Below are 26,307 nucleotides of genomic sequence, written 5' to 3'. Positions count from 1 at the left end.
AGCTTTCCATGATATGGAGTCTCTCCCACATGTTCCACCAGATAGAGAGTCCAGAAGTCTAAATGTCTGTAGCAGGCATATTTTTTACTCCACAAGTTCTGCTCTACGCTCTGTGAACACATATTGTGTTCTTGTATGTTTCTCTCATTCTTTATGGGACTCATTAGCGAACATTTTACCTTCGCTTCTGGAAGACATCAGGAGTACTATTGTTCCTATGGTTCAGGACAGAGTACACAGCTAGGTTAATCATTTGCTGTGGCATGGACACCACTGACTCTGTGGTTTGAACTATGGCTTCCTCAGTTGCGCTACGTCACCATGCTAGTTACATATTTCAGGGTTTTCAGAGACAGTCCAATCCACATTGATTGACATGTAATTTGATGGTGCCAATTTGTTTGGGGCTCTGGCAGACTCCGCTTTAAGGCTTTTTCGAAACAGTAGGGGTGGAGCACCGAATTAGCTTGGTTCCCCTCTACCTTTTGGCTAGTTCATAACTTCTGTACTGTTAGTATGGTGTTACTTGTTCTTAAATTATTTCACAAAAGTGTTTTGATTCGACAGAGCCATCAGGCTTTTTCAGTTTTATAAATATTTGTTATAACCTCATTGGAATGCCAGGTGGGTCATGCTTTGCAGGTGTTAATTTTCCGTAACTTGTTATTAGATTAATATAGTGCCCTGAAACCCTTGATGCTTTTCATGCCTGATGTTCAAGGCTTCTTTGACTTTCTACTTGGTGGGAAACAACCATTACAACGCAGCTGTTCCCACGCATAATCTTAACCGCACATTTATTTGCAATGCATACGTCTTTACCACATGTGCCTTTACAACAAATTACGTTGTAAAGGTATGCATGGTAAGGTCATATACATGATGGTGTTGGTTCGAGTATGTGTGGTAAAGGCGTGGAAAAGGCTAACAGCTTCGCTAAAGGAAACTGAGAGACCCTTCCGTTTCCTCTTTACGACCTGTCTGCCTAGAGAGCTGCCTCGTCGTTTGGAGAGTGAGAAAAGGGGAAGGGTGGCTGGCGGTTTTAGTGCTTGGGTGGAGGGGTAGGCTTTAGAGCTTGGGGTGGAGGCGGTTTTAGGGGTCAGGGCAGGGGGCAGGTATTTTTTATTTATTTAAAGGGTTGGGAGTCAAGGGGGAGGTGTTGCGCTAGGGACCTGTTTTGGGTGGGGGGCTTTTAGCTTAAAGGTTTGGGGCAGGGGGCAGTGTTGAGGTTTAGGGCGGGTATTGTTTTAAAAAAAGGGTTGGGAGTTGGGGAAAGGGGTTTGCACTGGGTCAGGTTTTAAGTCTCAGGGCAGGGAGGGGGGTTGGCTTTAGGACTTGTGGGAGGGGGGCAATTTTAGGTTTCAGGGTAAGGGTCGATATTTTTTAAAAGGGCTATGGATGGGGTGGGGGGTGCGCCGAGGTCCAGTTTTAGGGTTTAGGGCAGAGGTCAGGGAAAATCTTAACCACGTATATACATGTTCGATGGCATGTGTAGCTGCAGATACACATGCTGTGCATTATCCTGCCATCTAGTGTTGGGCTCGGAGTGTTACAAGTTGTTTTTCTTCGAAGAAGTCTTTTCGAGTCACGAGACTGAGGGACTCCTCCCTTTCGGCTCCATTGCGCATGGGCGTCGACTCCATCTTAGATTGTTTTCTTTCCGCCATCGGGTTCGGACGTGTTCCTCTTCGCTCCGTATTTCGAATCGGGAAAGTTAGCTAATTATTGAAAATTCGACGGTATTGTTTGCGCTCGGTACCGGTTTAGTGTTAGTACATCGACACCGATAGAAGAAGCGCTCCGGCGGCCCTTTGGGGCTTCCACTCTTTAGTGGGGCCTGGTCGGCCCGACCGCGTCCATCGGCGAAACTAATGGTCCGGACCCCCTTCCGCTTCTGTCCGACGTGCCACGCGAAGTATCCTTATACAGACCAACACTTGGTCTGTAATCTGTGTCTATCTCCGGAACACAGGGAGGATACTTGAGAGGCCTGTCGGGCATTTCGATCGAAAAAGACCCTACGCGATTGAAAAGCCAGAAGACTTCAAATGGCGTCGACACCGAGAGAACAGATCGGCGTCGAAGAGGAGGAAAGAATCTCCATACAAGGAACGGACTCGGACTCCGAAAGTGAGCTACCGACGACAACGCAGAAAACTGTGAGTAAAACTGCCCCGTCCAAGACTCACTCCAAGATCATAAAGGCCAAGGGGATGCCACCGCCAGCAGGCCATGGCTTAACCCATCGAAAACACGGTGACCAACCATTGGCACCGAAAAAGGCCTCACAACTGCCGAAGACATCTGACTCCGGTCGAGATTCCGTCTCTGAACGATCTCTGCACCGAGAGTTCGACACACCCAAAGTCAAAAAAGTTACCTCGGAACCGAAAAAGACTGTACCGAAAAAGGCAGCCTCGGAGCCGAAATTAGGCTCTTACACGGAAGAGCACGGACTTTCCAGCCAAATGCAAGAACATAGATTTGAGCAGGAAATAAGTATGGGGGAACCAGACCATACTCAAAGGAGGCTGCATATCCAGAAAGAGACTGGTAAAATACAAACTCTTCCTCCAATTAAAATCAAAAGAAAGCTGGCATTTCAGGAGTCCGAAATGCAGCCAAAGGCAAAGGTGGCAAGAGATAAAACCCCACCACCAAGGTTTTCGCTACAGCCTTCTCCACTACATTCACCACAGATGTCCCCGGTAACAACACCCCCAATGCAGTCACCAACACACACAGGATGACCCGGATGCATGGGACTTATATGATGCACCGGTCTCCGACAACAGTCCCGATTGTTACCCAGGAAGGCCGTCACCTCCAGAGGACAGCACTGCATATATGCAGGTACTATCGAGGGCAGCTACTTTCCACAATGTAGCAGTGCATGCGGAGCCAATAGAGGATGATTTGCTATTTAACACCTTGGCATCCACCCACAACTCCTACCAAAGTCTGCCAGTGCTCCCAGGCATGCTCAAGCACGCAAAACAGGTCTTCCAGGACCCAGTGAAAGGCAGAGCTATCACGCCTAGGGTGGAGAAAAAATACAAACCTCCCCCAACGGACCCTGTGTTTATAACACAGCAACTGACACCAGATTCGGTGGTCGTGGGAGCAGCAAGAAAGAGGGCAAACTCCCAATCATCAGGAGACGCACCACCGCCTGACAAGGAAAGTCTGAAGTTCAATGCTGCGGGCAAAAGAGTGGCAGCACAGGCAGCCAATCAATGGCGGATTGCCAACTCGCAAGCTCTACTGGCTCGCTACGACAGGGCACACTGGGACGAGATGCAGCACATTATACAGAAATTGCCCAAGGAACACCAAAAACGTGCCCAACAGATTGTTGAAGAAGGTCAAGCAATTTCCAACAACCAGATAAGGTCTGCATTGGACTCGGCAGACACAGCAGCACGGACAGTCAACACTGCGGTAACCATTTGGAGTCATGCATGGTTACGGAGCTCAGGTTTTAAACCAGAAATCCAGCAAGTTGTGTTAAATATGCCGTTTAACCAGGAAAATTGTTTGGGCCGGAGGTGGACACGGCAATTGAAAAACTAAAGAAGGACACAGAAACGGCCAAAGCCATGGGCGCGCTCTACTCCCTACAAAGCAGAGGCACTTTTAGAAAGCAACAATTTCGAGGGGGGTTTCGTACTCAAACACCAGAGCATTCCACCTCACAAACCAGACCCACCTATCGGGGGCAGTACCAGAGAGGAGGGTTTCGAGGCTCATAGAGGGGTGGACAATTCCCAAGAGCAAGGGGAAAATTCCAAAGCCCTAAAACAGGTCAAGCCAAACAGGGACTTCAATGTCACAAACCCCCAACACTTAACACCAGTGGGGGGGAGACTTATTGCATACTACAAAACTGGACAAACATAACTACGGACACATGGGTCCTAGCCATTATCCAACATGGTTATTGCATAGAATTCATAAATTTCCCACCAGATGTGCCCCCAAGAGCACACAATATGTCCAAACAACACTTAGACCTGTTACAACTAGAAGTCCAAGCATTGTTACAAAAACAAGCAATAGAATTAGTACCCAACTATCAAAAAGGAACAGGTGTCTACTCCCTATATTTTCTAATTCCAAAGAAAGACAAAACATTGAGACCCATATTAGACCTCAGAACTCTGAATCTCTACATCAAATCAGATCACTTCCACATGGTAACACTTCAAGACGTGATTCCCTTGCTCAAAAAACAGGACTACATGTCAACGTTAGATCTCAAGGATGCATATTTCCACATACCCATACATCCTTCGCACAGGAAATACTTAAGGTTTGTAATCCACGGCGTGCATTATCAATTCAAGGTGTTACCGTTTGGCATAACAACAGCCCCAATGGTATTCACAAAATGCCTTGCAGTAGTAGCCGCTGATATAAGGAGACAGCACATGCACGTATTCCCATACTTAGACGATTGGTTAATAAAAACCAGCACTCAGCAACAGTGTCTTCTTCACACGCAATATGTTATAGAAACTCTAAACAAACTAGGGTTTTCTATAAATTACCAAAAGTCACATCTACAACCATCCCAGATACAACAATACTTGGGAGCAACACTCAACACACAAAAAGCAATTGCCACTCCAAGTCCGCAAAGGGTACAAGCGTTCCAAAATATAGCATTAAACATGCAGCCAAACCAACACTACCAAGTGAGGTTTGTAATGAAACTTCTAGGCATGATGTCTTCATGCATAGCCATTGTCCCAAACGCAAGATTACACATGCGGCCCTTACAACAGTGCCTAGCAAAACAATGGACACAAGCACAGGGTCAACTCCAAGATCTAGTGTTGGTAGACCGCCAGACACACTTCTCGCTTCAATGGTGGAACCCTATAAATTTAAACCAAGGGCGGCCATTCCAAGACCCAGTGCCTCAATACGTGATCACAACAGATGATTCCATGATGGGGTGGGGAGCACACCTCAACCAGCACAGTATACAGGGACAATGGGACAATCAACAAAAACAACTGCACATAAACCATTTAGAACTGTTGGCAGTGTTTCTAGCATTAAAAGCATTTCAACCACTGATAGCCCACAAACACATTCTTGTCAAAACCGACAACATGACGATAATGTATTACCTCAACAAACAAGGAGGGACACACTCGTCACAACTGTGTCTCTTAGCACAAAAAATTTGGCATTGGGCAATTCACAATCACATTCGCCTAATAGCACAATACATCCCAGGCATTCAAAACATTTAGCCTACAATCTCAGTCGAGATCACCAACAAACACACGAATGGAAAATTAATCCCCAGATCCTACAAGATTACTTTCTACGCTGGGGAACACCAAAAATAGACCTATTCGCAACGAAAGAAAACGCAAAATGCCAAAACTTCGCGTCCAGGTACCCACACCCTCTGTCCAAGGGCAATGCGTTCTGGATCAGTTGGTCAGGGATATTTGCTTAAGCTTTTCCCCTTCTCCCACTCATTCCTTATCTGGTAAACAAACGAGTCAAAACCGACTCAAACTAATACTCATAGCACCAACTTGGGCTCGCCAAATGTGGTACACAACACTGCTGGACCTATCAGTAGTACCTCACGTCAAATTACCAAATAGGCCAGATCTGTTAACTCAACACAAACAACAGATCAGACACCCAAATCCAGCATCGCTCAATCTAGCAATCTGGCTCCCGAAGTCTTAGAATTTGGACACTTAGACCTTACACAAGAATGTATGGAGGTCATTAAACAAGCTAGGAAACCTACTACAAGACATTGTTATGCAAACAAATGGAAAAGATTTGTTTACTACTGCCACAATAATCAAATTCGACCACTACATGCTTCCGCAAAGAACATTGTAAGTTACTTATTACACTTACAAAAGTCTAAACTAGCATTCTCTTCTATTAAAATACATCTCACAGCAATATCTGCCTATCTGCAGATTACACATTCAACATCGCTTTTTAGAATCCCAGTTATCAAAGCATTTATGGAGGGATTAAAGAGAATCATACCCCCGAGAACACCACCAGTACCTTTGTGGAACCTTAATATTGTGTTAACACGACTCATGGGACCACCATTTGAACCCATGCACTCTTGTGAAATGCAATACTTAACTTGGAAGGTAGCCTTCCTAATAGCTATCACATCTCTTAAAAGAGTAAGTGAGATACAAGCATTCACTATACAAGAACCCTTTATACAAATACATAAACATAAAGTGGTTCTCTGTACAAATCCCAAATTCTTACCAAAAGTTATATCACCATTCCACCTAAACCAAACAGTGGAACTCCCAGTCTTCTTTCCACAGCCAGACTCAGTAGCCGAAAGAGCCCTACATACGTTAGACATAAAAAGAGCACTAATGTATTACATTGACAGAACAAAACAGTTTTGCAAAACAAAACAATTGTTTGTAGCTTTCCAAAAACCTCATGCAGGAAATCCTATATCCAAGCAAGGCATTGCCAGATGGATAGTGAAATGTATTCAAACCTGCTATATTAAAGCAAAAAGAGATCTACCTATTACACCAAGGGCGCATTCCACTAGGAAAAATGGCACCACAATGGCTTTTCTAGGGAATATACCTATGACAGAAATTTGTAAAGCAGCCACATGGTTTACGCCTCATACATTCACAAAACATTACTGTGTAGATGTGTTAACAACACAACAAGCCACAGTAGGACAGGCTGTATTACGAACATTATTTCAAACAACTTAAACTCCTACAGACTAAGCCACCGCTTTTGGGGAGATTACTGCTTATTAGTCTATGCACAGCATGTGTATCTGCAGCTACACATGCCATTGAACGGAAAATGTCTCTTACCCAGTGTACATCTGTTCGTGGCATGAGACGCTGCAGATTCACATGTGCCCTCCCACCTCCCCGGGAGCCTGTAGCCGTTATAAGTTGAATGAAAATTGTAAATTTGTAAAAACAATCTAAGATGGAGTCGACGCCCATGCGCAATGGAGCCGAAGAGGGAGGAGTCCTTCGGTCCCGTGACCAAAAAAGACTTCTTCGAAGAAAAACAACTTGTAATACTCCGAGCCCAACACCAGGCAGCGGACTGTGCGAAACATGTGAATCTGCAGCGACTAATGCCACGAACAGATGTACACTGGGTAAGTGACATTTTCATTAATACACATTATGTACATACATACTTACTCCATTGCATGGGCACATTTAGCATATTCACAACTCCTACCTCACCCTCTACGGGGAAAACAATCTAAGATGGAGTCGACGCCCATGGGCAATGGAGCCGAAAGGGAGGAGTCCCTCGGTCTCTTGACTCGAAAAGACTTCTTCGAAGAAAAACAACTTGTAACACTCCGAGCCCAACACTAGATGGCAGGATAATGCACAGCATGTGAATCTGCAGCGTCTCATGCCACGAACAGATGTACACTGGGTAAGTGACATTTTCCTTACCATGCATGCTTTTACAACCAAATGCATTGTAATGTGTGGTAAAGGCATGCGTGCAGTGGAGTGCGTTGTTCCGTCATATAACCACTTCAAGTTTGTCAATTTAAAAAACGCTTAGCGGGTTATCACGTTTTACTACACTTGAATCAAGGTGATATTGTTTACTTTACTCTGAAGAAAAGCTTGTGGTTAAGAGTTATCTTTATGGTATATTGCGTACTCTAAGTGGAGTATTTGCTGCTATGCTAGAGAGCATTTATGTAATAATCACAATATGGGATTTGAGCTATTACACCTTCAGTGGAGGATACGGATTTGCTCCCTGTGCAGAGAGTTAGTTTTTCTAACTTGTGAAATTATGGATTTATATTAATATCCCTTATAGGGAACTGGAAATAATGCCAGCTCTTTAGGAGTGTCAGTATATTGTTCTCTGTTCCAAGATATTTTTTATAAGGATTCTACAACACTAAGGGTGTTTGGTTACTAAGTTCTTTTTGTACTGTCAAATTCTTTTTTTATCTACACTAATTGAGGTGTACATTTACCTTTACCTATGGTATGGTAATATCAGATCTTCTAATTTTGGTATATTGGATAATTTATAAGCAGAAAGTATTTTCTCGAGAACTTTAAGACTTTACTTGCTTTGGTCTTAAAGGGTTCATACTAGATACTCATCACAGTTTCTTTTCTACACTTTAGTGTAGACTTTTCTATGATGTCGACATGTTCTTTAAACATTATTATTTATTTTCCTGACTTGTCAGTTTATAATGGGATAATTTATAGAGATCTATCTCTTTGTAGATTCTGTTGTCTCTTGTGTTGACTAATTAATATATGGACTCTGTAGGAGTTGTGATATGCTTTTGCACTTGCATTCAAGACTTCCTCCTTTTCGGAAGAGTTTTACCCTTTTCCGGGGTTCTTCTTTTCTATGAAAATATTTATATGTGTTATGTCTGATGAGGTTAATTATTGATATCTCATATAGGTACAACTGTTTTTATCTTTACATGGCTCTACTTGTAAGTTTAGTTCACACTTGCAGAAGTGATGTCATGACATGAATTAATCAAAATCAGACACATTATTTTTATTTCAGAAGCTTGTAAATGTACTGGTTTTTCATCATTAATACCCTTTCTAGTTCCTCTGCACATGAGTCTTATTCATTGTAAGAGTCATATACTGACCTTGGTTTCTGCTACTCTACCAAGGCCCCTTTTACAGCCTTACTGTTTTGTTCAGTTTTTAAAAATAAATATATACATATATTTTAAGGGAAATATATATATATATATATATATATATATATCTGTGTGTTTATATATATACATATATATATTTCATTGATACTACATAGGCGTTTGTCTGTTTCACTCCTATGTTAGTGGAAATATATATTATTAAGAATACCTTCAAGATGTTTTTATTATATCTGCTACTTTTTCCGGGGGAAGTATATTTATATTCCAAATGGTTGCTATTGTTGTCTTCAACTTCTTTTTAATGAGGGCAATTGTATGGTTTCCCTGCAAGAGATAAACATATTATGTTTCTTATAATGTAGGTCTTCTAGTTAGGATATGCTGGTACATAGGAAGAGGTTCTAGTCAATGGCATGTTATGCTGTTCTGTTTTCCAACAGGGTAGAACATGCAATTTCAGTCTACATATAAGAACAAATAGATTTATCTTCACAACCTCATTTGGTAATACTGTCCTACTGTCATGGTTAGTGTTTCTTAGCCAACTTTTCTTTGTCTTTATGATGATATTACTGTGGTCCTTTTCACAATATTGACCGGGTGTTCGTGCATGGGCTCTCCCCCCCATTAAGGCAGCAAGTAGCTTAATATTCAAATTTGTTAGTTCGCCTCTAACACCGATTGGTCATATTAACATGGATTTTCTTTTTTCCATGTTTTTGATTGTTTGACTCATTATCACTGGCTCCTCCCAGGAGTCTTTAGTCATGATATGTTAGGGCTCGCCTACATTCTTATGAGTGCTGGTCTTTTTGCATCACTCTAGACCGGTTTTATTCTAAGAACATAATTTTAATGATATTGATCATGGGTAATGCTATATCCATGTTATTATAGTTTTTATACCTTTATATTACTGTAATTATTTTACACAGTTCTTTTACTAACGAGGATGTTCTTCCTCATAGATATTTTTACAAGTGCATAGTCTATTTTTCCTGTACTAGACCAATTTTCTGCTGGATAGAAAACGTTCAATGTTGTTAGGTCGCTTCTGACACACAATTGAAATACTAATATGGATGAGTTATTTCCATACTGTCATGTTTTATGGTTTTATTTACCCGTGGTTACTTTCACAGGTTTTGATATATGATTACTCTACTTAATTATTTTGATTGTCTGGTCTTTTAACTCTTGTTCTAGACCGGTTTTTTTATACTTAGAGACGTTTTTGTGGATCTCAGTTCGCAGTCCTTTCTCCGGGTTACTGTGCTTTGGTGTCTGATTCTAAAGTAAGGAATCTGCAACTAGATGTCTGTATCAAGTGAACAAGTTACTTACCATCGTAACACACTATCTGGTAGAGACAGGATCTAGCCGCAGATTCCTTAACGACCCACCCATCCTCCCCACTCTGAACTGAGTTATTCTTTTGTCTTAGAAAATTTAATTCTGGAAATCAATACCTAGCATTAAGAATTCAGTTATTATTTGACACAAGTGTCTTTTGTTCAAAGCATACTGTTTTGATAGGCAGTTTCTATTGTGGCTCAACATTTTGAGCGCAGAAAATAGTCACGGAAGAAACGACCGTCAGCAAGGGAGTTACATGGACACTGCTGATGTCACATCCGGTGGACAGTGTTGATACGAAGTCGCACAACGCCCACTACAGAGGCCCAGACATACTGTGGAAAAAGTTTCCAGGTCCAGCCTTTCGCGTGGGGAAGATTCTGAAGTAATGAATCTGCAGTATAGATCCTGTCTCTTCCAGATAATGCACTACCAAAGGTAAGCAACTTTTTCTTTAAGGTACTTCTTGTTGTTTTAGATTTATTTAGTTTTGAGAACCAGGAAATTGGAAAAGTGCATTATAGATGTCTTAGTTGGACAACCACCCTATGGTTACTTTTGTCTTTCTACGATGCTTACTAAAAAGCCATGCATCATAATATAACACTGAAGGCTATCAGTTTTGTAAAGGCGGTGCCCATGAACACATATTAATTCAATAAGTAGTTGGAGTTCTCCATATGTAATAATATTCTGAGGTACTCTAAGAATTCATTTGGTATATATATTAGTGGCTTAGAAGAGTGCATTATGTACCAAAATGCATCAGTACCTTTGTATACGGAAGTGTATATTCAGAACCGTATACACAGAAATGTGAAAGTTCTTTGTTTTAGCTCAGTTAAGTAAATATTTAATGTCTGCGTCACATGCAAATTATTTCATGCTAATCTGGGGGCTTCTAATGTATACAATTCAGAAGTTGCAGTTCAGAATACCTGTTTAGTCTATCATTTTTCATTTACATATGAAGGTGTTAACGTTGTAAATTGATCCTCATATTGATGCTTTGAGTTATGCTTTATGATTATATCGCCCAGGTTCACATAGACACAAAAAGTGCAACACAGATGTTTGAGCTCATCCGGAAGAGGTTGACCCACACAGAGGCATACCCGCACTTTATGTCCATACTTCATCACTGTCTTCAAATGCCTTGTGAGTATATTGCATTTAACATGTTACTATTACATGTAATGTATCCCAGGATCACTTACTTGTGCATGACACTCAGTAGACTACAAATTTCACATTTGTACATGAAAATATATGGGAAAATCAACATAGGGTATTTTCCCTTTCCTCACTTACATGCCTGAAGTGCATGCGGTGTGGTGCCAGTGGAGGGATACAGAAATAAGTATTAATAATAGGGCCAGTAATGCCAATGTCACACTCTTCATCTTGAGCCCTACCCTCATTTCTCTTAGCTCTAGCACATCCTTCTCTGCTCATTGCCATCACTTTAAATGAAATGTGTGGTATGAGAGCGATTCCAGACCAGTCCTATACCAGTGCAAGACTGCATTCTAAGGAATGAGATTGTGTGTCTCGCTTTCAGCAATCCAATGAGTGAGCTAGTAAAAACCCAAAGCCCTCAAGAATTGCAAACAAGTGCTTAATAACCTCACCACTGTCTTTGCTACAGCCAACTGTTTCTAGGGTCTCATGTCATCTCCAAAATCACAGTTTATTCAATCAATCAATCAATCAATTTATAAAGCGCGCTACTCATCCGTCAGGGTCTCAAGGCGCTGGTGGGGGGGAGCTATTGGTCGAATAGCCATGTCTTGAGGCATTTTCTGAAGGCCAGGAGGTCTTGGGTCTGGCGTAGTTGGAGCGGTAGGGAGTTCTAGGTCTTGGCGGCAAGGTAAGAGAAGGATCTTCCTCTGGTGGTGGTGTGGTGAATGCGGGGGGACGAAGGCGAGGGCGAGGCTGGCGGAGCGGAGCTGGCGGGTGGTGGTGTGAAATGTGAGTCTGTCGTTGAGGTAGGCCGGACCTGTGTTGTGGAGGGCTTTGTGTGCGTGGGTGAGTAGTTTGAAGGTAATCCTCTCCGATACGGGTAGCCAGTGTAGCTCTCAGAGGTGGGTAGAGATGTGGTTGCGGCGTGGACATCAAGGTTGAGTTGGGCGTAGGCGTTTTGGATACGTTGCACTTTCTTTTGTAGTTTGTCCGTGGTTCCTGCATAGAGCGCACTGCCGAAGACCAGTCGGCTGCCGACTAGGGCGTGGGTGACTGTTTTTCTGGTTTCAATGGGAATCCACTTGAAGATCTTGCGAAGCATGCAGAGGGTGTTGTAGCAGGAAGAGGAGACTGCGTTGGCCTGCTGAGTCATGCTGAGTGCTGAGTCAAGGATGATGCCCAGGTTTCGTACTTGGGTGGTGGGGGCGGCTCTGAGGGAGGTAGGCCACCAGGAGTCGTTTCAGGCGGAGAGGTTGCTGCCGAGGATGAGGACCTCTGTTTTGTCTGTGTTTAGCTTGAGGCGGCTTGATTCCATCCAGTCGGCGATAGCGTGAAGTCCCTTGTGGAGGTTGTTTCTTGCTGTTGTGGGGTCTTTCATGAGGGAGATGATCAGCTGGGTGTCGTCTGCGTAGGATACTATGTTGATGTGGTGGGATAGTGCGATGTTGGCGAGGGGAGCCATGTAAACATTGAAAAGTGTTGGGCTGAGGGAGGATCCTTGAGGGACGATACAGACCGTTTTGGAGGACTCGGACAGGTAGGGCGGAAGGCATCTCTGGGTTCTGCCGGAGAGGAAAGAGGAGATCCAGTCGAGGGCCTTGCCGTGGATCCCAGTGTTGTGGAGGCGTGTTCGAAGGGTGTGGTGACAGACGGTGTCCAAAGCTGCAGAAAGGTCCAAGAGGATAAGCGCTGCAGTTTCGCCTTTTTCGAGCATGGTCGTGATGTCATCTGTGGCAGCAATGAGTGCGGTCTCCGTGCTGCGGTTCTTGCGAAATCCGGATTGGGAGGTATCGATTGCTTTGCTGTCTTCCAGGTAGCGGGAAAGTTGGCTGTTCACGATTTTTTCAATGACCTTCGCTGGGAAGGGGAGGAGGGAGATAGGTCGGTAGTTAATGGGATTATCTGGATCTGCCTTGAGTTTCTTCAACAGGGCGTTGACGTCGGCGCGTTTCCATCTCTCCGGGAAGGTGGCTGTCTTGAAGGAGCTGTTGATTGCGGAGAGGTGGGGTGTGATGATGTTGCTGGCTTTGTTGAAGATCTGGTGCGGGCAGGGGTCCGAAGGGGAGCTGGAGTGGATGGAGGCCATGGTGTTAATGGTGTCTTCATTGTTGACGTGGGTCCAGGAGCATACATTCACCATAAATCCACATGCCTGGACCAATCTCACTAAAATTCTCAATGCTCATCTTGCCACCTTATTCATCCTCCCTCCCGTCATGTGGCCCTCCTTGGAATAAAATACTTATAAACCACAGAGGGTAACCCAATGACCCGACCGGGCTGGGTAGTAGATAACCATTACATACAACAATGCCCTAACGGGGAGAAACCGACAAATTATTTATACATCATAAAACAACATAGGTGAAAGCAAAAAAGTTATTTATTCATATAAATATATATATTCATTTATTTACTTATACATAAATATCAATTTAATATATTCATCCTAAATGGACATCCCATCTGATAAAACAACACACCCAGGGACAGATAGTGTGAGAAAAAGTGCTTGTGATAGTTAGAAAGGAGAATAATACATATTCCAATGAATCAAAAACCTATACAAAACACATTAAAAACAGTTGGTTGGTTCTTTGTTTGTTGCATTAACTCCATTCCAAATCCTCAGAGAGTCTAAATCAATGCCTTCAATCCTCCAAAGATCTTATGCAGAAACCAATCCAGACTATGATATATCCGTCGACATTTCGACCCCTCTATATCTTGGGCCAAATCCCAGCTCTACAGTGGGTCTTCTTCAGGACTAATACGGTGGGAGTCCCATACATATATCCTCTGACTTCTTCACTTCTTTTACTTGTCTATTTATGAGGAGATCAAGTCTGATTTTAAAATATCATTCCTCCTCATATACCAAGTCACCCGTCAATTCCAATGCATTCTTCATTCATATGTGATCCTTCGAAAGACTGAGCGTTCACCAAGCAAAAAGCTTGGTGAACGCTCAGTCTTTCGAAGGCTCACATATGAATGAGAAATGATATTTTAAAATCAGACTTGATCTCCTCATAAATAGACAAGTAAAAGAAGTGAAGAAGTCAGAGGATATATGTATGGGACTCCCACCGTATTAGTCCTGAAGAAGACCCACTGTGGAGCTGGGATTTGGCCCAAGATATAGAGGGGTCGAAACGTCGACCGATATATCATAGTCTGGATTGGTTTCTGCATAAGATCTTTGGAGGATTGAAGGCATTGATTTAGACTCTCTGAGGATTTGGAATGGAGTTAATGCAGCAAACAAAAAAGAACCAACCGACTGTTTTTAATGTTTTTTGTATAGGTTTTTGATTAATTGGAATATGTATTATTCTCCTTTCTAACTATCACGAGCACTTTTTCTCACACTATCTGTCCCTGGGTGTGTTGTTTTATCAGATGAGCTGTCCATTTAGGCTTAATATATTAAATTGATATTTATGTATAAGTAAATAAATGAATATATATATTTATATGAATAAATAGCTTTTTTGCTTTCACCTATGTTGTTTTATGATGTATTAATAATTTGTCGGTTTCTCCCCGTTGGGGTCTCCTTGGAATAAAAGCAGTGGCCTGTCTCCTCTCCTGTGCCTTCAACCACAACGTGTCTCTTGCCAGCCTGTCTTTTTAAAAACCAACAAATGCATGTTAGGTCCAAGAGGCTCATTCAGTTCACCACTAAACTGCACCTAATTTGACTGGCACTGCTATTGATTATGGCTCCAGTTTGACCACCTTAGCCCTCTGTAATCTGTTAGTGGACATACTTCTCCTTTTTCAGTCACCTGCCTTCAACACTGTTCACCACTCTGCCTACTCACTGCCTTTAGCTGTCTCTGCATTGCTCATACCACTCTAGAATGGGTCTCCTCAATCATTGAATCCATTTGTCTTAGCTCTGTTCTTTTGTAGTTTGCATCCCTCGAGGCTTAGTTATAGGACTCCCTGGCACTCGGGTTGTAAACCTCCTTTATTGGTGACATTATCCACACTTTTGTGTCAAAAACATGCACATATTCCTCTTGTTATATGCAACATTTTCACCTTTAAATTTCAAAAGTCTTACTCCCACAAGGCATTAGGTGGCTTTGTGGTTCTATATGCTCATTTCGTGACAAATGGAAATCTACTTTCCAGCCTCTTCCATCTCATTTTGCTTGACTCCACTGTTTTCTATTCCACTTTACATCATTACTCATCCTCTGTTAACCTTAGAAACTGTAGAGTGTTATTTGACGTGAAAATTGACTTGCACTCTATCTTCACCACAGCATCTAGATATCAATCTGCCTCTTGTTTTCTTAAACCCACTAGTGACGAATAAGCTAAACTCCTTGAACTGTGCCCGCTTGTGGTCCTCTCAAATCAAGCTTTCACTCTACACAAAAAAGTAATTTACTTTGCATCCTCCTTACTTCTCTTACACAATACAAGTCCACCATTCTGTTAATCGATCGTCCCAAGCCAGACCCTAGTTCAGAGGCTTCATCTTTGTCTTCAAGGCTACTCATGGCTTCTCTCCACCTTACTTAGCTAAAACTCTCTCCCCACTTACTGCCACCACTGTCACTTCCTCACTGTTCCCATGCACCAGTGTGCAAAACCTCCCTTCTGTTCATCCCACCTACTTGGCCAGCGGGAATGGATTGCCCTTCCATTAAATCTAAGAGCTAACCCTGGTCTGAGTTTAAGGTCACTCTTGTAAGAGCTCTGTGATGATTAGAGACCTAACTCAGTATCTTGTGCCCAACCTCTGCCCCAATCATTTACATAAATGTGACAAATCAAAATGCATATTGTCACATATGTTTTTGTGTTCTGACCACCACAGCACACAGTAGGCAGCATGGGGTCAGCTCACTTCAGACGTTGATTGGCTTACCTATCTGTGAGTGGTGGCATTCCAGTGAGGCACAATGCGCCTCTCAACTGAAAAAGTAGTTCTGTTATACAGTTCTACAAACAATATTCCCAATATGTAGCAAAGCGAAAGGTTGATGCCAGACCTGTTTGCTTTGCCTATACTTGTTTTGTTTTCTGTCTCTTATAGCATTGCTTGATATTTCAATCTGATATGTCTATTCCTTAAACTATTTGCCTTGCTTACAGCTCTAAAGTGTATCTGTTTGAAATATTGATGTACCCATACTTAATTATGCTTGAATTGAATACATTCATCTGGACTTTCTTCTGGACACAGGACTTTACTGTGCAAAGCCTTGATGAGTTAAAAAATAATAAAACATTATTTTCCTCCAATTATTTCGTTGTGTACCCTTGCCAGATTTCTCTTTTATCTGGTTTATCCAGTATCACAGCAAATCCCATCTGCAATCTTTGAAAACAGTTATGTTGCAATCAGTCTCTATTCAATTGAAAGTGCTTTTTATTTAAACAATTGCGATAAAATCACAAATTAAGTTTAAAATAATGTAATTAAATTTTACTCGGTAATACATTTTTCATGCCTCCGTCTGTTTTTTTTTTTTTTTTTTTTTTTTTTTTTACATTTTTGTTTTTACTGCACCCTTGAACTAAAGATTATGCTGACTCAGACCAAAAGGGCAGTGCGACCAGAGACACATTTGTGCACCGATGACCTAACATCTTTAGTTGGAAACCTGTAGCAGAAATAATGTACATATGTGATCATGGCAGTAACTTTTTTCCTTAACATACATTCACGATTTATTATTGTTCTAGTGACTTGGCCCAAGCATGTGTGTGCCTATAAATTAAATGCCACAAATTACTGTACACTGGCACATGCTATTAATTTTAGAGACTGTCGCTGTCTGGTACCATCATTCTAAGCCTTTTAAATGGCTGAGGTAATATTAGCATATCCTAAAGATTGATAAAATGTCTATTTGTACCCTGTTTTCTACCATGCTATTCTGTAACTCTCCCTCGCTTTATAGATAAAAGGAGTGGAAACACTGTCCATTATTGGCTGCTACTAGACAGAATTGTTCAGCAGATTGTAATTCAGAACGATAAAGGGCAAGACCCCGATCTCTCTCCTCTGGAAAACTTCAATGTGAAGAATGTTGTCAGAATGTAAGTGGTTCTGTTCAGTTGTATTATAAATCATAAGATAATGTGTTCTGTATTGATGTTGGGTTTGTTAATGGGAGTCTTCAAAATAGTTGCATTTGATTTAATCTAAGCCTTGAAAAGTAATCGTATACAACTGGTGAGTATTCTTGATTGTTTTACATGGTTCCTGATCAGTAGGTACACTTAATTGGCAGTGTTATGTTTATTATTGGAGTGGTAATAACAATGATTTATATAAATCATTATGAATGCAATATAGTTAGTGTATAGTTATGAAAATAGATTTGAAAATATATCATTTGCATGGCATTGATCCTCATTCTTCATTGAGCACGAGGTATGAATGTGATTCCCTAAGAGTTAAATGTATTATTTAATTGAAAGTGTTAAAATTCAGATACAGTTAGAAAACATTTTACTCCTCAGTAGCTATGACAGGTAAGAAAATACATTTTATTGCTGCTAAATGTGTAGGTTGGCCCAGCCGCCTTTCATAGGAGTGGTGGTTGTTATACCCATGTTTATTGTGGTATCACACTCTTGTTCTTTCAATTTTAATGCAGGCTTGTCCTCAACTACAGGATACAAATCATTTCTCTTGATGTTCCATCTCACGTTTTCACCATCTTTAGTTGGTGATGTGCAATTTAAATGATTTACATCACTTTCCAAGACATCCTATCACTATTAATTTGACATTTTTCTCTCCCTCCTTAACACCTGCCTGAGATTGCCTGCATGTAGGCAGGAGTGGAGAAAGATGTCTTTAGATGATCCTGCCACTCTTCAGACTTTGTCAAGTTATCTAAAGTGTGCATTTCTCCCCCTCGGACATCAACTATCACTCACTACCTTTGTGTCACCAATTGTCCTAGCCCAGCTTTTATTTTTCTTCTGGTCAGTAGGATGTAGCAAAGGCTTTTTACGGATGCTCCACCAATTTATTGGGCATTGTTCTGTTTATGTTCTTTCTTCAAAGGATTGTTTTAGGTCTGGCCTGAGGGTACATCTTCTGCTAGGTCTGATTTTCAGAGAATAATATAGTAAAAGAGGCTATGGCTTTACCACCATGCCTTTGCTACTTTGTTGATCTTCCTTCTTGTTCATCTTGATAGGGCAGAGTTTTTGTTTCTACACAAGAGTGCTTGTATTGGAGTCCTGTTGGCTTAGTGGAGAATTTCTTCTAAATTAAGATGGGCAACAGTTATCCTATGACGCAGCAACATGCACAGTAAAGCCTCTATAAAGTCACAATAACCAAGACTAATAGGGGTTTCCCCTTGCTTAAGATGACCACCACTTTGAGACTGGCTTAATGATTAGCACAGTCACTGTTTTACCATTTATTTGAGAGGAGTTTTTCTCACCTAAAATATCCACCATCTTGAAGCCTAATTACTAACATTTAGACTCTAGTCTGACACAATTTCCTGGTTGGTCTGTTTCCCACAGCTCACCTGGTCCCTCCTGCTAGTCTGTGAAGGTGCATTGTTGGACAGACTTTGAGGGTTACTTGGTCATTCAGTTCTCATTGTCTGTCATCTCCCAGAGTGTTTCCTCGTGCCTGCCTCATATCTGCTCCCAGCCTGGCCTTTGCAGTCTTTTAAGGAATGGGTATGGTTGTAGGGTGTCCCAGGGTTGTTTACCCTCTTCAGTAATGGTGCTCCTATGGCTTGGTCCATTCCTGCATACAACCCAGCCCTGTTCATCCAGTGTGAGAGGTATTGGTGATGAAGTGGTTGTTGTGATGAATTGTCTTCTCACCATCAGGTCCACAGACTGCGCCATGCAAAGCTCCCTTTTTGATTGGGTGGGTGATTCAGAGATTCAGTGTGAGAAGTAGTGCGCGTTTAGAGCGGACACCACCTGAAGTACTTTTTTTCATGCAAGAGCAAGGCTCAAGAATTGGTTCTGGGCAGGTTATACAGAGCTGTTCTCTGAAGACTGATACCTGTACCCTTCAAAGGAGGAGCAACACCCAGTGCTGCTTGAGGAGGAAGCCTTCTCAGGCAACCGCCGTCCCACCCTCAAATAACCATTTCTAAGAGTGAAGCAGTACATATCTTGTGAAGGGAGGACCCCGTAGAAGCTGAGTGCTACCTCGCAGTTCCTCATGGAGCAGCTCATGGGAGCTATAAAGTTGATACATCTGATAGAGACTTCTATTTGCAGATTTCTTACCTTAGAATTTCCCCCAGGCGTCAGACTGGATCTGGAGATTTTTCTTTGAGCAGTACCCTTGCACATCGGAATGTGGTGTCAGTCGACTCCACGGGTGTTGTTGGCGTCCTAGTCGCCATGATGAATTCGGGAGTAGTATATAGACGCCACCCTCACGCAGTGACGTCAGTTCTTTCTTTCTGCGCCATGCACTGATCTGGAGAAGAGCTACTCTGGTCTATTTTTGACCAAATTCGACCATTTTGTTGATTTTTAGTGTGAAATTTGGTGCGTCGAGGATGTCCCCGAAGACCGGTTTCAAGCCATGCGTGGACTGTCATCGTACGATGTCAGTGACGGATCCTAATCAGGTTTGTCTGTGGTGTCTCGAGCGCGACCACGACCTGAAGTCGTACTTCTCCAAATCCTCGGGTCAAAGTAAGAAGAAGAAGTTGAAGAGATCCCATCGCTCTCCGACTTCGCCCCGTCGCTCGGCCTACGCGACACGAGAGGAGCATTCACGCACAAAGCCTCTGTCCTCAGAGCCTGCTTCTGGGTCAGCTCTGCGCTTCCCTGAGTTCCCCAGAGTCGGAGCAACACCTAGCCTGAAGAGTTTTATGAGACCATGCGCCTCATCTTTGGGTGGTCCGACCCCGATACGGCACCTTCGGATCTAGGGGGTTAGGCTAAGGGGCGTTAGGGTTCCGTGCCGGCTGCTTCGGCTCTGGCCACCAAGGTCACCTCCGGATCCGCACGCTGATCTGCACTGGTGCCGGTCGCACCCTTGAAACCTTCCCCGTCGCCGGGTCGATTTTCAGCGCTCCTGACGTTGATAGTGCCCACTATCAACATCGACCCAATTCTTATCCCCGACAACTTGGAGTCGGAGCGGTGTCGGCTAACGCCGCCTTCGACTTCGATGGAGCCTATTCACCCCAGGTCAGATTCGGACCCTTTTTATTATGGGTACGAATATTGGTAGGGATTGGAGGGGTCCCCGGACCCTTATGAATACCAGGTTGACCCTTCTATGAACTGGGCTCAAGAATTGGGCAAAGCCAGTGGTCTGGATACTTCTCCTGACGATGGCATGCTGTCTCCTCCTACCATGTCTACGGCGGATGGAGCAACTAATGGCATGGTGGTCAGTAGGGCAGCTGAAGTCCTTGGTCTTGAGCTACCCACTGTTGAAGTCAGGTCTAATCTCCTGACAGAGGTGCTTCAGCCTGGGGCGTCTACTTCAGAACCCCTTTTGCCGTTTAATGAAGCCCTCAATGATGTCCTTTTAGGTACCTGGTCCAAACCCAACACAGGGGCTCCTGTGACTAGGACTATCGCACGCCGCCATCGGCCCACTCCGAACGACCCTAAATTCCTGTCCCAACACCCCATGCCTGAGAGTCTTGTTATCCAGACTTCCTCTTCTTCAGGTGCATTCCTTTCCGCACCCCTGGACAGGGAATCCAAAAGGCTGGAACAGTTTGGCAAGAAGTTATTTTCTTCCTCCAGTCTGGCGTTGCGGTCTGTGAACACCACATGCTTTTTGGGCCGCTATACCCACTCTTTGTGGGATACGGTTGCTCAAGTCCTGCTGCAGATACCAGAGGAGGCCTGTGCTATCGTCTCCCAAGCTCTGAACGATGGGAGAGATGCAGCAAAGTTCACAATCAATTGTAGTCTGGACACGACCGACTCTATGGGCAGATCGGTTGCTAATACGGTAAAGCAAATCACTGGTCTGTCTTATGGAGTTTGGAAGTGTGAGTGGTGCATGGGACTATAAAGAATGATAGGTAATAGTCCTTGGAATCTCAAAAAGATCCCTTCGTTTTCCATTTTCTATAATTTTGGCTACATTTGCTATACCCCTAAGGTGTAAGGGTGCTAAGGTTTAGAGTTTTCTACTACAGTGTGCCATCTCTGGCTGCTATTGTGTACAAATCAGACTTTGTAGTAGCTTTGTAAGCACATTTATATTTTTGATTCATTAAAGGATGGTTTTCAAAACTAATTCCACTGACCATAGTACAGTGACTCACTATCCATGGTACCTTAAACCTCTAGTTAGAGAGTGTTCTGTTTAGTTCTTCCAATTTCTCAAGTTCTAAAAATCACATCCCTGTGCTACTCATATAGACTGTTTGAAGCTTGTATAATATGTTGCAAGAGCTGTCATTCACCCACTACCATGAAGGACAGGACAGTCTCTCGAAAACCCTCATGACTACCATTCTCATCTCAAAGAACTAAACCCTTTACTCACCCAGTAAGAGTGAACGGCGATGAGTGTGCATGTTGGAGTTCCCTAAGAAGGTAAAACAGACACTTTCTGAAGCAGAAAAAGGTAAAAGGCCTTTGAGAATTGCTTGAATCTTTGAAAAAAATCACTGATTGTCTACAGGAAGACCTACCACACGACCAGAAATCATCTTTCAAAATTCCACTTCTAAAGTATACATTAAAATCCCTTATTTTGGTTGCAACACATTTAATTTCAGCCAAGACTTCCTAACAGTTATGAAATCTAACATCAGCATATATTGAGAGATATGCTGCTGTGTTTCAGGCTGACAGACGCTCCTTCGTCTTGGGATTAGGGAGTCAAGACGCACTGGTTGGTTTATGTGAGTAGCTTGCTGCCCCACCTGTATCACAGGCATCTCATGCATATTTGACAGTCTTTACCCTAATTTTGTATGTGAATATCATGGAATTGGAGAATGGGTCTGTTTGAATCTTTGAGAGACCCATTTCCCTCTTGCCTTTGAATCCAGACTGGAATTAAAAAAATGATAGTATATGAAGTAAATAACTGAACCAAAAAGATTTCTTCAACTTAAAACATTTTCCAAGATGTAGACAACATTTATTGGAAACTCCTCTGGTATGAAAACTTACCCATTTGCCTATTAGCTAATGGGACATATTTAATGTTGTTTTCTACATCGTGATCCAAAAATGCTTTTTTATAGATCCACAGGGACATGAACCAAGGGAGTTTTTATTTATTTATTTTTTGCAAAATCTGGCCCACAGTCTAACGATGTTCTCGCAAAACCATTTCTTCCAACCTTCCATGCCACACACTAACCTACAAAAGGACACATTAAACAGAATTCCCAATGTACACTCAACTCAAAATATTCCACATAAACTACTATTTTGCTTATACAGCAGCTTAGGTCTTATGTACACTTCACATTTTAAATATCCTAAGTTAAATAGTGCACACTCACCCACAATACAGATGAGAATGCATAACAGAACACATTACTAGACAAAACTCCTAATTTACAACATACATCCAGCATGCACAGGTTTGTAAATTGGTGACCAGTGTACACCAACAGTGTGCACAGCGTGTCATTACTATCACATTCACATACCACATAGTGGCAGATTAGTCACATGATTGTAAAGAGTTTGGTAAAGCTCTCGACCCCAATATTTCAAATACCAAGAAAAAGCACACATATATCTCACTTAATAAGTCGCACTCATGGATACCACTGGTGACACATCTCCACAACCCAAACCATAATGCAGTTTCTAATTAAATCCTTGAAACTAGTTTTGGAAGATTGTTATGCACATTTACTTTGTTCTCCTAACACAAGAATGCTGTGCTGGTAGAATGGGTCAAGTTGCTGTTTAAAAAGATGCTTAATGTAAAACTATTATTACTTTGTTCCCCTTTCAGCAAAATGTGGGCTGTTTCTGTTTCTCTGTCTTATTTCCATTCTTTTTTCATTGTTCTTTATTTTATTATCTTTCTTAGAAATTTAGGGTTTTGGTGTAACTTTTACTATGTTTTAAAATCCAATAACATCATATTAAAATGAGTGCACTCACGAGATTTTAACAAATGAAGGAAAAGTCAAAACTGAAAGAGATGAATAAATTTAAAATAGATCACTCCTGTGTTTTTGATGTGGCATATAGTATTAAAAAGGGCACATTTTCATCCAAAATTTTATTCTAGATCTTTCTTGTTATATTTGTGTTCCTTTTATAAGCTGTGCTGTATGTAGGGTTGTTTATTAATTTATAACAATTTCTTGTAGGCTTGTGAATGAAAATGAGGTCAAACAATGGAAAGAACAGGCAGAAAAGATGAGAAAAGGTAAACCATAGATTTAATAGTGCTGTTCTGGAGTTTTTCATATTTAGAGCAGTTACATTTTTGTTGCCCATTAACCAAATGCATTTAATGTCAAATGTTTCTCACATTATTGTGTGAGTAGATCTTAGTCACTGGGTTGGAGACAGGGCACTTGAGTAGGGTACAGGAACATGTACATGTATTGTTGATGCCTTCTCTAACTATTGGTCAATAAGTAATATCCAAAAAGGAATTTTAAAAGATGAAGTCAAAACAATAAATTGAAGTGGGAGCTAAATGCAGCCCAAGAAAATGGTTTAATAGTAAACTCATATTGCACTTAGATGTGTAAAGTTGCATATGTGTCAGACCCTCTGTAGTCAGCATTGTAAAGGTTGCTTCTTTTTCCCAATTAGGGTGAATGCTTTTGGAGCAAAAGAAGACATGAGTGGTTGCTGACTAATTTTGATTTTTTTTTCTGTGAGAAGCAGACTGAGTATTTCGTCATACCCTGACTTGTCAATTATAGGTATTTGTTGCTTCTAAATGCCCCTGAGTGGTATGTGTTGAGGGGTAGAAATCTGGGACTTTTTTTTTTCCTGTTAGGTCTCAGCTCTTCTATAGGTGCTCTGACTATGTCCGGTTTACTAAGGAATTGAGTAGAGTAGCCATCGGAGATTTTCCTAAGACTCCAGCACAGCCCCTTCCCCATCCCTTCCCCATCCCTTCTAGGTACACCACAGCATAGGTCTCTCAAACAATGACAACCAGTTGCCAGAGGAGTAGAATAGAGAGCACCCTTCCAGGAACATTTGACGCTTTCAGCATCTCCATAGACTGCTGTCTCGCTACCTTACATAGCAAGAATTGGCTCTGGACTCCAAAGTTCAAGGTGGGGACTTCCTTTGTATAGGTTGTCAGTTCATCTTCGCCTCTAGATTCTGCTCTACACCCCTCTCCGTGGAGGTTATAGCCATGGGTGCTCACACGCCCTTTAAGGGTGTGTTACATCCTTCTGCTCAGTACCACGTCTGTCATGTTGAAACTTGTCCTTTTGAGCCTGGCATGTACCAAGGAGTCTGCACCATACATTTTCTCGCTATACTAGAAACCATTATGATGGCTTTCTACTGAACCAGATACCACTGCAACACAGCATTCATACTGGGAATGTCTGACATGACTTGACATCTCAGGTTTGTGGAGTCAGGAGATCTTCAAAGGATATTGCAATACCAGTTTGGTGTATGCAGACAACCTCACAAGGTGAATAACCACTGGTATAGTAAGATGGATCACTGTCACATAGTACGGTATTGCTATCCTAGCTGGTGAAATGCAGCAATGATACTTAGGGGGTTATTACAACTTTGGAGGAGGTGTTAATCCGTCCCAAAAGTGAAGTTAAAGTGACGGATATACCACCAGCCGTATTACGAGTTCCATAGGATATAATGGACTCGTAATACGGCTGGTGGTATATCCGTCACTTTACCATCACTTTTGGGATGGATTAACACCTCCTCCAAAGTTGTAATAGCCCCCTTAATCTTTTAACATCCTAAAGTCGCTTTATGCATCCTCAAAAGATACTAAATATGCTTTAATTCGGATATTCTTTTGTAATGTTATATTTCACTGACCATAGGATGCCAGCCTAATGCCATTTGTGTTCAAAAATACCTCCTCCCCCACTTAGAGCACCACGAGCTGCAACAAAAGTTTGACAAGAAAGAAAGAGAATGTGATGCCAAGACCCAGGAGAAGGAGGAGATGATGCAGACCCTCAATAAAATGAAAGAGAAGCTCGAGAAGGAGTCCACGGAGCATAAGCAGGTCAAGCAGCAGGTGGTAGATCTCGCCGCACAAGTGCATGAGCTCAGTCGGGTAAGTGGTTTTGCGAGTGTACTTTGATACAGTTGTGGCTTAAGCAGTAGTAGAGACCAAGTACCAAATCCAAATGGAAGTCTGTGGAATCAGCCTCTGTGACCTTTAACATGGTCCCTTTTGCCACTGTTGTGTCCTTATCACCATGTTGTAGACATGCTGAATCCCTTTTGTGTGATGGAAATATTTCTCCACGTAAAATGTGTGCCTTTGCTCTTTTGTGGTGTTGTGGGCATGGGTTTTTAACATTGCTCAATCCCAGTTGGTAGAGTGGTGCTGGTTGTTGTTCTTTCCCTTCCAAGGATGGTTCCACCGTATAGTTTGTGATGCCAGGCAAACCATGCCTGCAGCCTCCATGCTTCTAATACTAAGTAGAATTTGCTTTTACATCAATTTGTGTGCTTTCGTCTAGGACTGCTCCACTGTTTCTGACCTTTTAATCTTTTTACAAAAAGCCAATTCTTTCTCTTTTTTTTAATTGAAATCAATTCTTTCACTAGCAAAGCTGCCTTGTCATCTTCTCAGTTTAGGAGGGTGTGAGGAAAAGGGATTTTTGGTGGCACACCTGAGCTTTACTCTTCTCTGTTTCTCCTACTGCAAAATATGCCATTTCCGGTGCATCAGTGAAACCACTCTCACCCCTCGAATCTCTTTCCACAGATTGAGTATCGAATTCCACTGCACTGCACACTCACTGTCCCATAGGAAATGGCTTGCTCCCTTTTCACCAGCTGCCAAACCCTCACATTTCACAGGTGGCAGATTCCTTTTACATTTGAAAATTAAGAATGAGACATATAAACACATAATTTAAATTTTGTATGTATTCATGACATTATTGGGACAGCTTATGATGAATGATTAAAGT

The 26,307-nt window shown here is 42.1% G+C and overlaps 1 protein-coding gene across 4 annotated transcripts in view; it reads left to right on the top strand.

Moving 5' to 3' along the window:
- The window catches only part of DAAM1 (dishevelled associated activator of morphogenesis 1), a 633,974-nt gene that overhangs the window by 427,116 nt on the left and 180,551 nt on the right, over nucleotides 1-26,307 (top strand). For all 4 annotated transcript variants that reach the window (XM_069207027.1, XM_069207028.1, XM_069207029.1 and 1 more), the window contains 4 exons: nucleotides 11,083-11,200; nucleotides 17,152-17,290; nucleotides 23,515-23,573; nucleotides 25,252-25,439. In XM_069207027.1, the coding sequence (XP_069063128.1) occupies nucleotides 11,083-11,200; nucleotides 17,152-17,290; nucleotides 23,515-23,573; nucleotides 25,252-25,439 (504 nt within the window). The remainder of the gene's footprint in view (nucleotides 1-11,082; nucleotides 11,201-17,151; nucleotides 17,291-23,514; nucleotides 23,574-25,251; nucleotides 25,440-26,307) is intronic.

Source organism: Pleurodeles waltl, chromosome 9 (assembly GCF_031143425.1).
Source record: "Pleurodeles waltl isolate 20211129_DDA chromosome 9, aPleWal1.hap1.20221129, whole genome shotgun sequence".
Lineage (NCBI taxonomy): Eukaryota > Metazoa > Chordata > Amphibia > Caudata > Salamandridae > Pleurodeles > Pleurodeles waltl.
This window is presented reverse-complemented; position numbering and strand designations above follow the sequence as displayed.